The sequence below is a fragment of the Entamoeba nuttalli genome (assembly GCF_000257125.1).
Source record: "Entamoeba nuttalli P19 unplaced genomic scaffold asmbl_9424, whole genome shotgun sequence".
Lineage (NCBI taxonomy): Eukaryota > Evosea > Mastigamoebida > Endamoebidae > Entamoeba > Entamoeba nuttalli.
Window position 1 is genome coordinate 1 of NW_008579632.1, and position 12,620 is coordinate 12,620.

Below are 12,620 nucleotides of genomic sequence, written 5' to 3' on the forward strand. Positions count from 1 at the left end.
CATTAAAATTCAGATAAAAATCATTAAAAATCAAATAAAAATAAGCAGAAAGAAGAAAGAAAAGACAATAAATGAAATAAAACAAAATAAAATGAGTTATTCACAAAACAAGAAGAAAATCTAAATAATAAATAAAACAAATAAAATATTCATTTTAATAATGTATGAAGGGATTAATATCTTCTGATCTAGGAATAATAGATACAATTTCTATTAATATTTAATTATCTAATGTTTATTTATATTTCCTCCTTTCTTATTTTTGCAAATTAACAAAAAAAAAATAATCAATAAATCTAAAATTCATTAAGACTAAATGGTTATTCAAAATGGAATGAGGCATATCTTGAACTATCATATTTAAGTCCATTCCTTTTTACAGTTTTTCTTGCCTTTTTAGTTTTCTTAATTTTCTTTTCTAATTCATCACTTTCATCTTGTTGTGTATCAGTTTCAGTAGTTTGAGTTTCTTTAGTTTGAGAGTCATCACTATCTTCTTCTTCTGGCATTTTTGTTTCTGACTTAATAACAGCACACCTTGTCTTTATGGGTTGAGTTTCTTCAACGTTTTCTTTAGATTCACAAAGTTGTATAGCTGCAAAGAAATGTCTTATTACATACTGAACACTTTGAATAAAATCATAAGTCGAATGTAAACAACATACATCAGAAGTATTCATATGTAGTTTACATGAATCACACTCTTTTAATGTAATAGACTTTAGTACATTTTGAAAAACACTTACTTTTGGAGTTACAACTACATGTCGTTGAGCTAATTTAACTAATAGCTCTTTCTCAAATTCTACTAAAGACCTTGACAAGAAATGAGTAATAAATAATGTTGGAATTAGTTTAGTAAGTTTTCCAACAAGACAAACAACAATTGTATCTTTATTTTTTGTAATAAAATCAATATATTCATTCATTTTATCAATGCTTAAATCGTTTGTAAGGTCATGAGATTCAAAATATTCATTTATTCTTTCACAAGAAGGAGAGTAATAAAAATTATCGTTGAAAGGTTTAAGATAAAATACTTGTTGATCTATTATTTGTAACTGAGACAAATCAAACATTGTAAACGCTACTTCTAATGGTGATCCATCTGAATACGATGTTGTATTAACAAATAAAATATTTGTTTTTAAAGTCCAGACACTTTTAACAAATCTAACTGATGGTAATGTATCACTTCCGATAATTGTTGCTCCATAACTTTTCATACAAATCAATTCCATTAATGAAGTGTGACGTGCATCTGATAATGCACAATGATATTTTTGGTTAATTTTTTTATGATATTCACAACGTTCTGCACATTCTAATTGTTTAAAAATATGATTTAATATAAATGAAGGTTTTTCATGAAGTTCAATATGTTGAATAGAACACCAATAATCAAATAATTGGATATGAGTAATAAATCGAATTTGTTTTGGAATTGGAACATTTCCACGTAAAAAAATTTCATCAATACATTTTTTATCTCCTGCTAGTGATTCTTCTTTTGATACAAAGAATGCAAATCCTGGAAATTGTTCAATATATTTTATTAATTCAATACATACTAAAGAATAGTTTTGTTCTAATCTAGGATCACGAGCATCAATCCCATGTATCATTTGAGTTCGGGCAAATATATTTTTAAATTTTCCTGGATATAATAATTTATGATATGAAGCTATTTCTTTATTCTCCTTTAATGAATAACTTGATATACCAATTTCAATAGGAAAAATCTTCTCTGAAAATTGAGCTGCATACTCAAAATCATAAAAATGAAATACTCCATTTTCTAATGTCTGGGCTAAGTCTTTTATTAAACTTACTTTAACATTTCTTGTTTGGTTTGGCTTTTTATTTTTCTTGACTATTTCTTTTGTTTGTTTTGGAGAAGAAGTAACGTGAAGACAACGAGGGTTATAAGACATGTAAAGAAGAAATAATTAAACTCAGAGATTTTAGCAACAAAATTTGAAAATTTAAAAAGAAAAAAGAAAAAAGTAATAGTATATAAAAATAGTAAAAAAATAATAATAGTATAATATTAGCATCTCATATTAAAATCTCATTGTTATTTTAACTTGAAGTACTTTTATGATTCAACTCAAATTACCACCAATTCAATTACCTACAATTATTATTACAAATACTATTAAACACACTCCATTTCAAACTAGAAAAATTAATGTCAAAACAATTGAAGAAAATAAAAGAGAAGAGTTAATGAAAGAATATTATATAATTTACCAAGAAATAGATGAAATTGAACGTTATAATAATAATGGTTATATTGAATATGATAAATACAAAGAAATAATTACTCAATTACTTCATAGTCTTAATACTCTTAAAGAGAATAGATTTGCTGTTGGAATTGACAGTAGAATGAAAGATTTTATTAATGATTTAGTTCTCGCAAAAAAAAGAGTAGAGAAAGGAGTTCCAAATAGTTGTAGTAAAATTAATTTGGTAATGTCATTAATAAAAGCACCTAAACAATGGAATGATCTAATGGAATTCCAGAAATATTTATTCAAATTACTTCATGCCACATCAGATTTTAACCTTGAAGGAATACAGTCTATTCATGATAAAATTAATTTCTTAATCTCTTTACAAAAAATACCTCCTATTGATACTATTAGTCAAATAGAACAAGAATTATTTAATCTTATTCAAAAGAATTCAATTTAAACTTAATTTATTTGTTTATTTTTCTCTTTAATTCTATCTCCAAAAACAAAACTTACAATACAATAAATGAAAAAAGTAATAATTCAATAATAAAAGAATAAGAAATTAATATCAATCTAGTAATTTAAGTGATAGAAGAATAGCTGAAAATAAATATTGTCGGTATGAATAGAAATGCATTAATAGTATAGTAAATATTATCATAACAATTACTCTAATAATGTTATGAAGTATTCAACTCAGCTTCATTATCATAAATATTTTAACAACAATTCTAATAGACATAATAGAAAGTATCATAATTTAACAAAAACAATATCAAATTTACAAAAATAAACAGAAAAAAGACATATAAAAACAAAAGAAAAAGAATTTCAGAAATAATAAAAGACAATATAAAATGATCCAATTAATAGAATGAAGAAAATATTTAGTGAGAAGGACTTAATAGGTCAATGAGTCCAATTAAATAAAATGAAAGAAAAATGATGGAAATAATGTATTTGAATAGGCAGCAATTAAATTAAATGGAAATTACGACAAAATAAAATTATTAATTATATAAAAATAATTATTGTAATTAATCTAAATGGTTTAATACACAAAGAATTAATAAAAATATTACAATTACAAAAAATTACAATTAGATTTTAATAAAATAATTTAAATACTCCCTATTAAAAAATGAAAAATCAAATATTTTACTATTAAGCTCTGACAATATATTAGAAGATGAGCTTTCTAATGAGATATTTTAAAAAGTAATAATAATAACAATAATATTTTAATTAGAGTGTATCAAATTCATTCAAATAGTTATTTCTTAGTTATATGTTCTATATAATCCAATGACTTTTTTAAATAGATAATATTCATCATTTTTTTATTTTGATAAATACTTCTAATCTTTATTCTTTTAATTTATTTAGTTTTATACAATTAGATTAATAATTATTTATAATTTTTTGTAAAGACAAGTTAGTTAATAGTTATTTAGATATCATCTTTTCATTATTATTTAATATCATCGTTTCTGAAAATAAATTTATATTTGTATATTTTCTTTGTTCCAAATAAATCCAACTCAATTGATTAGTCAATGAACTAAGCTTTTTTATTAAAAGTGTGTTATATCATTCGTTTGGCTAAAAATATAACCCAAGAATATATTAATGGTATAAATGAAATATACCCTTCTATCACAACATTCAAAACATCCAATTTATTATCTTACTAAATTGCTTAATATTATTATTTTTAAATTATGTAAATATTCCATTGATAAGAAAGGAATTTGTTTTGTTTCTAATTTGATGGACTAAGAATGGATTTGCCATTTATTCTAATTTTAGTCAAAAATACTTTACTTTATTAAAAATACATTTAATTAGAATAAATAAATAACTTCTTAAAACTGTAGTTTCTTCATGGATGTATTGTTAAATTAAGATAATAAAAACAATTTCATTTATTTTATAACAATTTTATAGAATTAGAAACAGAACAATTAATATTGTAAAAATTTGAAACCAATTGTGATTTGTTTTAGTATTTTTTTGTATCTTTAACAATTCAAAAGTGTTGAGAACTTATTAAATTCACTTTTATTGAATAAACGTGTTATTGTTACATGAATAAAAAAAATAAATTAATATCATGTACTGATGAAATATAAAAAGTAATTTTTATAAATTACTTTACATTATTACATTCTTATTATATCGTTAAAACAAAGTTGTAAATACAATAGAGTTGTTTGTTGAGTAAGAAGAATATTAATGACAGAATCATAACACACAAATAAAAAATCAACTTTAACAAAAAATGAAAGGGATTAAAATAAAGAAATAAAAAATCAAATTTATGAAATATAAAAAACAAAATAGAAATTTCACAAATTGTAACAAGATAAAAATTAAAAAATCAAAAATAAAGATCAAATTCATATTAACTTCACTATTTTTGGATTTAGGTTTTTCTCTTAAATTTATTCTTTCTAAAAGAAGTAATTAAAAAAAGATGAAAAATTAAAAATTAAAAGAAAAAGAATTCAAAAATCATATTTTTAATGAAAGGAATTTTCTTCCTTCTATGCATCCTTCTTGTTCTTAATTCTTTTGCTTTGTCGTTTAATGATGATTATTCAGACTTTTTAGATGATGCCCCTTCTCCAAAAAATTCAAAGAAAACACAAAGACCTAAATCGAATAGTAAGGCATCTACTAAACCAGTTAACACACCAAAAAATAATCAAAGAGTAAAACAAAATAAGAACACACAAGCATCACAACCAAAAAGAACAATTCAAACTACTACAAAAACACCAACTGTAGCTTCTAAACAAAGAAAGCAATTAGTTCAAGTAACTACTGATAAGAATGGTAAGAAGACTGCTACTGTTTCAAAGAATTTAAATCCAAACACTAAAGTCTCTGGATCGGTAAGTGCTCAAAAAACTCCAAATGGTATTACTGCTGGTGTTTCTGGAAATATTAACTACAACAAAGGTCCTATAACAGCAACAGCGAAAACTGGATATCAAACTTCTCCTCAAGGACAAAGTTACGGTGCTTCTGTTAATGGCAAATACAGTAAAAATGGTGTTAATGTTAATGGAAATGCTTATTATGGTAAACAAAACGGTGTCAATAAAGCTGGTGCCAACATAAATGCCTCTTATGATAGTAAAAAAGTTCAGGCTAATGCAAATGCAGGAATTAATAAAGATGGTAGTTCTAAAACCACAAGTGCTAGTGCCAGTGCTACATATAAACCAAATGATAAGACTACAATATCTGCTGATGGTAAAGTTTCAAAAACTAACGGACAAACTACTATTCAAGGTAATGCAAATGCTTCATACAATGGCAACAAGGTACAAGCTAATGCTGGTGTTAATTTTAATAAAGATGGTAGTTCTAAAACCACAAGTGCTAGTGCCAGTGCTACATATAAACCAAATGACAAAACTACAATATCTGCCGATGGTAAAATTACTAATACTAATGGACAAAAAACATATGAAGTAAATGGGAAAGCAAATTACAATGGAGATAAATTACAAGCAAATTTAAATGCACAAGCTAAGAATGATGGAACAAATAAAGTTAGTTCTATTAGTGGTGATGCTACATATACTAATGGTGGATTAACAGCTAAAGTTGATGGAAATATGGCTAATACTAATGGTGAAAAGAGTAATGAAATACATGGCTCTCTTAATTACAAAAGTAAAGATGGTAAATTTGATGGATCACTTGACGCAAAACGTTCTAAGAATAGTAATGGTGTTTCTCGTTCAGCAAGTGCTACAGGAACATATAAAGTCAATGAACATTCAACATTGAGTAGTAGTGGATCAGTTAAATCAACTCCAGATGGCAGAAGTAATACATTCTCTAGTCAATTAGATTATAAAGCAAATAAATTTACTGGGTCATTAGACTTAAAACACACAAAAGATGCTAATGGAATAAAGACTAATTCTGCTGGAATTAGTGCCCAGTTTAACCCAAATGATCAGTTTGGGGCTAGTTTAGGAGGTAGAGTAAGTAACATTAATGGAAAAAGGAACTTTGGTTTAGAAGCAAAGTTAAACTATAACCCAGATGAGAACAAGAAGTTTTATGCCTCATTTATAAAAGACCAAACAAATAATAATAATATGCTTGGGCTTGGAGGAAGTTATAAAAGTAATGATGGTAAGTTAAGTGCTAATGCTGATTTTTCCTTGAGTAAAAATGCTCAGAATATGAATGGACAAATTAGTTACTCACCAACGACTAATACACAAATCTCAGCTAATGGAATGTACACCAAGTTAAATAATGATAAGAACTGGAGTTATGGAATTAAAGCCCAACATCAGTTTAATGATAAATGGTCTGCTAGTGCCGAAGTAACCAAGTCATCAAAGAATGGTTTGGGGTATAATGCAGAAGTTAATTATGGCATTGGGAAGAATTCATATCTTAGTTTAACTGCAGGTAAATCAGCTGATAAAGGTGGATATGTTGGAGCTGGTTTTAAATTGGATTTCTAAATTTAACAGAAATATAAGTGTTTTTGGTTGGTTTTTCTTTAAATAAAAATAATTTTTCATAAATTATTATTAATTTAAATTTAGTTTTTACTTGAGTTATTAAAGAATAAATAACATTAATACTTCAAATAATATGCTACTTTTTAATTACAATTAATTTGTGTTATTTCTCATCAAAGTATAATCAGATGAATTAACTCATTAGGAATAAAATAATAAAGGATATAAAGTATAATTTTATTTATTAGTATTAATTTAGTTATTATTTAATTAAGCCATATTTGTAAATAAGTTTAACAACAGTATTAATAGAGGAGTGTATTATCTATTTGATTTATAAAGAATTATTATATTAGAGATATAAAAAGGAATTGAGTACATTATGATAAGGTTATATTTATTTTTTGACTAAAATAATAATAAACTAAAATCAGTAATATTTAAAAATACAATTAGTATTGATAAATGATGAACAGTTTCTTTCAATACCTTTAGGTATTTTTAATTTAGTCAATGAATAACAATTGAAAAAACAACAAGAACCTATTTTTGTAATAGTAGAAGGTATTTCTAATATACTTAAATTAATACATTGTTCAAAACAAGAATTGTTAAATTGAGTAATTGCAAAAGATTTTGACTTTGGATAGAAGAATATTTGTTGAAGTGAAGTACATTTAAAAAAACAATATGAAGGAAGTTCTTTGATAAGTGCAGATATTGTAACTGAAGTTAATTGATAATTATATGAGAAACAATATGTATTAAGTGTAAGAATAGTACTTGGAAGGTTTAGTTCCTTTAAATAAGGACATTTAGAAAGTGAATTAGAACCAATATTTCTTAGAGTAGAACCAAAAGATATTGTTTGTGAATTATAATATTCAAGACTATCATTTTCTAATGAATGACACGATTCTTTTAATAATTTACCAAACTTAAAACAATCTTCTTCAGAATAACTTATATTTTTAAAAGAAATTGATGAATAAAAACGTTTATAATAAAGATATTGTGAATAACTTATTTTAAAAGAAATAACAATATTTTTTACTTGATTCATTAAATATTCATTAATATCATTTTGGTTATAAAGAAATAATGTTTTAATGGATGGAAAAAGATTAAGAGATGAAATAGAAATAGGATTAAATAAATACATTTCATTAATTCTTTTAAATCTTGAATTTGTCATTATTAAATTAATATAATCTTTTTTTGTTTTAAAATATTTACCAACAATCATCATTGAATAATTATCAATTTTTTTCCTGTTATTCATTTCTGTTCTTTCTTTTTATTTTTTATTAGTTTCAAAGAGAATAAAATCTTTATTCTTATTTATATGATTTGTTATTTTAAATTAAACTGGATTATGTTTTAATACTTCATTTTATTTATCTTTTTTTTACTTTTAGATATTACTTCTTTACTGTTTCTCACTTATTATTTTCTTCAATTCTCCTCAAAAAAAGGAATTTGAAAATATCATAAATCAAATCTTTTTAAACAATAAATTCATTAAATTAGGTTTCAAGACAAATACCTTCTTCTTATTATTCATTTGAAACTACACTATCCCACTCACTCTCTAAAAAGATTAGTTGTTCTGATACATCTATATCCTATGTCTGCCAGAATGAAAATAAATTCTTTTTAATAATTTAAAGAAAATGATTTTTTGTTTCTACAAAAGATAAAGAAAAAATTAATATAAATTAAATAAAGAATAAAATACTGAACAATTTTTAAACCTTGTGAGAAAAAAAAGAGAAAAGAATTATAAAATTAGTATTTTTATTTAATAATATTTTTCAAGTGCTATTATTATTATATGAAGAAAGAAAACATTTTAAATTTTTATAAATCATTCTCTTTTTTTAAACTAACCATAATTAAATAATAATTTAATTTTTGATTGAAATAACTGGAAATAGATTATATAAAAAATTTTATATTGAAACAATTGATATTAAATTATTTGGTAATTCCTTTTTTATTATTTTATTATTCTTTTTTGGTATTCATAAGAAAATATCTATAATTTTAAACAGAAATAATAATAAAATGAAAGAATTGGTTTTATAATTCATCAAAACTATTACAGTCTTTTTTCTTTAGTTCTTCTTTTTGCTCATGGTGATAATGGTATGATGTAAGTGGTTTTTGATAATAATTTTTATTTCTCCTGTTTTGTTCTTCAATCATTGCTTGAAATAATTCCTCTGCTCTTTCATTAATCTTTTCTTCAATTTCAGCTTCAGTCCAAACAGAAGGAGGTTGTTGTGTGTTTTCAAAAGTCATGGAAATGAAATGAAAAAAAATCTTTTTTGATAACTTTTAAAAATTTTTATTATGAAAAGATAATAAAAAATCTGAAATGAATAGATTTTTTCTTGTCTCAATTTTCTTTTATGAGATTATAATTATATCAGTCTTATAAATAAAACATAAAATTATAATTAACTCATCTTTTTCTAATAAGAAAACTAATAGATATAGAAAATATGTGTTAAATCTATTAAAGGAATGAAGAAGAAATATAATTTAAATAAAACTAACTTAATTTACGATTTTATTTTTTAAGATAACAAAATAAGAAGATAATTGTTTAGTAAAAGAAAAATAAAATATGATTGATTAATAAAAAACCAATAAATTAAAAAGAAATGATGAATGATCAATAATTTATCTCATTGAATTAACAAATGAACAAAATTGTCCCCAAGCTGTTCCATCATCAAGAAGAGCTCTAGTCATTCTTAAATAAGTGAATGAAATAAGTCCATTACTCTTAGCTTGTTTTACAATTTGACTAAATCCATTAGTATTACATCCTCCATATCCACATAATTCAAGTGCATTTTCTCCACATTTTCCAATTCCAGCTGATCCAGCAGCTTTATAAGCTTGAGAAACAAGATTAGCAGGTGTAGAACCACAATTTCCATCAGTTCCACTCATTTCAAGACAAGTAAAATCAAATCTAGCTCCAGATTTTTTAAATACATTAGCAATATTAGCATATGCATTTTGATTATTTGTATTATAATAACCAGCAGTTAACTCAGCAGCATGTGATTGATCATTATACCACCAATGAATACCTGCAACTTTACCTGCAATAGCTAAATTACCAAAAACTGATTTAGCAGCAGAAAGAACATTATTAGCGTGATCAAGAAGGAGTTGTTGGTACCATCCAAGGAAGAATTTACCATAAGCACTTTTATAATTATCATTTCCATTTCCAAAGAATCCTGTTGATGAGGGTGGTTTAGAATTATAATTTCCTGCATTTGATGGAGATGCATGTCCCCATTCTGAATGTCCAGCATTTGATGCTGCAGAAGCTAATTTAGAAAGAGAGTTTTTATCAGAACATTGGAATTCACCAACACCACAATAAGACCAACGAGATAGAGGATAAGAAGGATATCGAGTTTCACCACAAGGTCCCATTCCTACTTGAATTTCATTAATAGTTCCATCATTAATATAACAAGAAAAGGTTGATTTAAATGAAGACATAAAATCTTTATACATTTGAAGTGGTGTTCTACCTTGGAAAATAGACATTGAATCAGCAGAGAAAGCAATATATTCATCATTCTTATTTCCTTGTGGATCTTTAAAGAATGCATCATGAGATGAACCAGCATTTCTTACCCATTGTGGAATTGGGATATTCACTGAATCTCCAACATTTCCTCCACACTTATGGAAGGACATGACAGCTTGGAATTTTAATCCAGTTTCTTTACAAAGAGCAATAAGTTCTTTATATCCATTCCAATTATAACTTTTTGGTGATGTCTCTACAAGTCCCCACCAAACATCTCCCATAACACCAGCAACTCCACCAGATTTTAATTTACTAAAGTCTTTTTTAAGTTGATTTTTATTATTTAAACCATTTGATGTTACTACGTCAAGTGGTAACATTACATTAACTTCAACAGCAAAAGCTATTGATATAAAACATAGTGTTAATAACATCAAATAATGATTTAATTAGTTACTAATTCAAAAACATTGAAATAAGTCTCTTCTTCTACATGTCTACATGTAGAACTTCTACCGCTTCTTCTTTGTTCTTTTTATATATTCTTGACATTGAGTGACTAGATAAGATGTTTCTACAGAGTTTTTATTTTTAAATTTTATTTTTTTAGAAGAAATAATAAAACAAGAACAACCATCCTACATAATTACTCTAAAATGAATTTTTAAAGAAGAATGACTTTATTAAATAAATTTTTAATAACACCTCTATTTCTCAATGGAAAAATAGTTATTAATTAACTTTTTTATACATAAAATAAATAAACATAATTTCTTAAAATTTTTAATATTTACATATTCATTAGTCATACATTAATTATAAATATTTATTATGAATTTAATGGTTATGAAATTTTTAAAAAAAAACAACATAAATAAATTTTTCAAAAACATTTATGCGATTTATGACCAGGAAACTATAAAAACAAAATTCTATTATAAATTGGTTTATATTTCACTGGATTGAAAATGAAAATAAAATTAACTAGACTATTAATAGATTTATTTTTGTGAATATTTCTTATTAAAAATACTAAAAAATTTAATATATTAAAAGAAGTCGTTAAAAATTCTTCTATTAAAATTTTGTTTCCTTCTTTTCAATTATTGTCGAAAATATTTTTATAAAACTTCTTGTTTTTTTTTATAATAAAACATCGTTTTGGTTGGGTAGAATTAAAATAGAAGTTGGTAGTGTGTTGGTTAAAAGAGTGGTATATAAATAGCTTTGAATCGAATATCTTTTTCAGAAAAAATCAATTGGGAACAAAACACAATAAAGATGTTACATTAGTTTCATTTGAAACTAATCCAACTCACTTCATCTTTAAAATTACTAATTAACGAAAACCATTATGGAACAAGTAAACCAAGTAACATCTAATTCAACGGAGAGTAGATGTAAAAGAGGAAATTCTATTAATGCTAGAAAAGAAAGAGAGTTTAAGAACCAGTTAGCTTTTCAACATTGTTTATTAATTGGTGTATTAAATCAATTTGCTTCAATAGTTTTAGAAAAACCTGGAAAACAATCAAAGATGACAACAACTATTCCTTTTGTATTTTCTATTATTATTGATAAAACGATTTTAAATATTAAAGATTTAGCTGAATATCAATGCAGTTTAATTAAAAAAGAAGAGATTCAGAATGGACTACCATTTAAAACAGTTAATCGAAGATATAAAAAGAATATTTCAGCTACAATTATGAATCTAGTTTATGACATTTGTTATGAACTTGGTGTTAATTTCATTTCAAAATTATCAAAACAGTCTAATAAATCAGTTCAAATTGAAAGAATAGATAAAATTTATTTAAATGAACAAGATATTATCCCAAAAGAAAATATTATGTCATTTGGTAGACAAATTAACTTATATCTTCTTTCTCTTCTTTCAAATAAGAAACAATTAGTTTTAAAAAAAGAAGATAAATCTATTCAGTCTTTACTTGAGCAATCAATATTACATTCTTCAATCAATTCTCCTTCTTCTCAGATTCCTTTAACTGTCTCATCTTCATTTTAAATCTCAACAGAAGATTTGAATCAAATTATTGTACATTTTTGATTAGTTTATTTTATTGTTTATTTTTATCATTTTTTTATTTTCTTTTAAAAATTTATTTTTATTTTTTTAATAACAAAAATTCATAAATCCGTTATTTTTATGTTTTTCAAGAAGACTAAAAATAGAATATTTAAGAAGTTTTCAATATTTTAAAAAGGGAAAAATAATTCATGTTTAAAAGATAGTTCAATATTTTAAAAATGGTTAGTTAATAGATATATCCACAATTGAATTTTATGATT

General features: G+C 24.1%; 6 protein-coding genes across 6 annotated transcripts; 3 read left to right on the forward strand and 3 right to left on the reverse strand.

Moving 5' to 3' along the window:
- Positions 1–320: 320 nt before the first annotated feature.
- Positions 321–1,934, reverse strand: ENU1_198400 (hypothetical protein; the record flags this gene model as incomplete). Its single annotated transcript, XM_008862031.1, has 1 exon — positions 321–1,934. One exon carries the CDS (start codon positions 1,932–1,934, stop codon positions 321–323), a length of 1,614 nt encoding a protein of 537 aa, XP_008860253.1.
- Positions 1,935–2,100: 166 nt separating this feature from the next.
- On the forward strand, positions 2,101–2,700 carry ENU1_198410 (hypothetical protein; the record flags this gene model as incomplete). The annotated part of the gene is made up of 1 exon (XM_008862032.1): positions 2,101–2,700. One exon carries the CDS (start codon positions 2,101–2,103, stop codon positions 2,698–2,700), a length of 600 nt encoding a protein of 199 aa, XP_008860254.1.
- A 2,068-nt stretch (positions 2,701–4,768) lies between these two features.
- ENU1_198420 (sericin 1 precursor, putative) lies at positions 4,769–6,742 on the forward strand (the record flags this gene model as incomplete). Its single annotated transcript, XM_008862033.1, has 1 exon — positions 4,769–6,742. The coding sequence occupies one exon, from the start codon at positions 4,769–4,771 to the stop codon at positions 6,740–6,742; it is 1,974 nt and encodes a 657-aa protein (XP_008860255.1).
- Positions 6,743–7,172: 430 nt separating this feature from the next.
- ENU1_198430 (leucine rich repeat protein, BspA family protein) lies at positions 7,173–7,991 on the reverse strand (the record flags this gene model as incomplete). The annotated part of the gene is made up of 1 exon (XM_008862034.1): positions 7,173–7,991. One exon carries the CDS (start codon positions 7,989–7,991, stop codon positions 7,173–7,175), a length of 819 nt encoding a protein of 272 aa, XP_008860256.1.
- Positions 7,992–9,430: 1,439 nt separating this feature from the next.
- Positions 9,431–10,741, reverse strand: ENU1_198440 (beta-amylase, putative; the record flags this gene model as incomplete). The annotated part of the gene is made up of 1 exon (XM_008862035.1): positions 9,431–10,741. One exon carries the CDS (start codon positions 10,739–10,741, stop codon positions 9,431–9,433), a length of 1,311 nt encoding a protein of 436 aa, XP_008860257.1.
- Positions 10,742–11,661: 920 nt separating this feature from the next.
- On the forward strand, positions 11,662–12,336 carry ENU1_198450 (hypothetical protein; the record flags this gene model as incomplete). The annotated part of the gene is made up of 1 exon (XM_008862036.1): positions 11,662–12,336. One exon carries the CDS (start codon positions 11,662–11,664, stop codon positions 12,334–12,336), a length of 675 nt encoding a protein of 224 aa, XP_008860258.1.
- Positions 12,337–12,620: the final 284 nt, after the last annotated feature.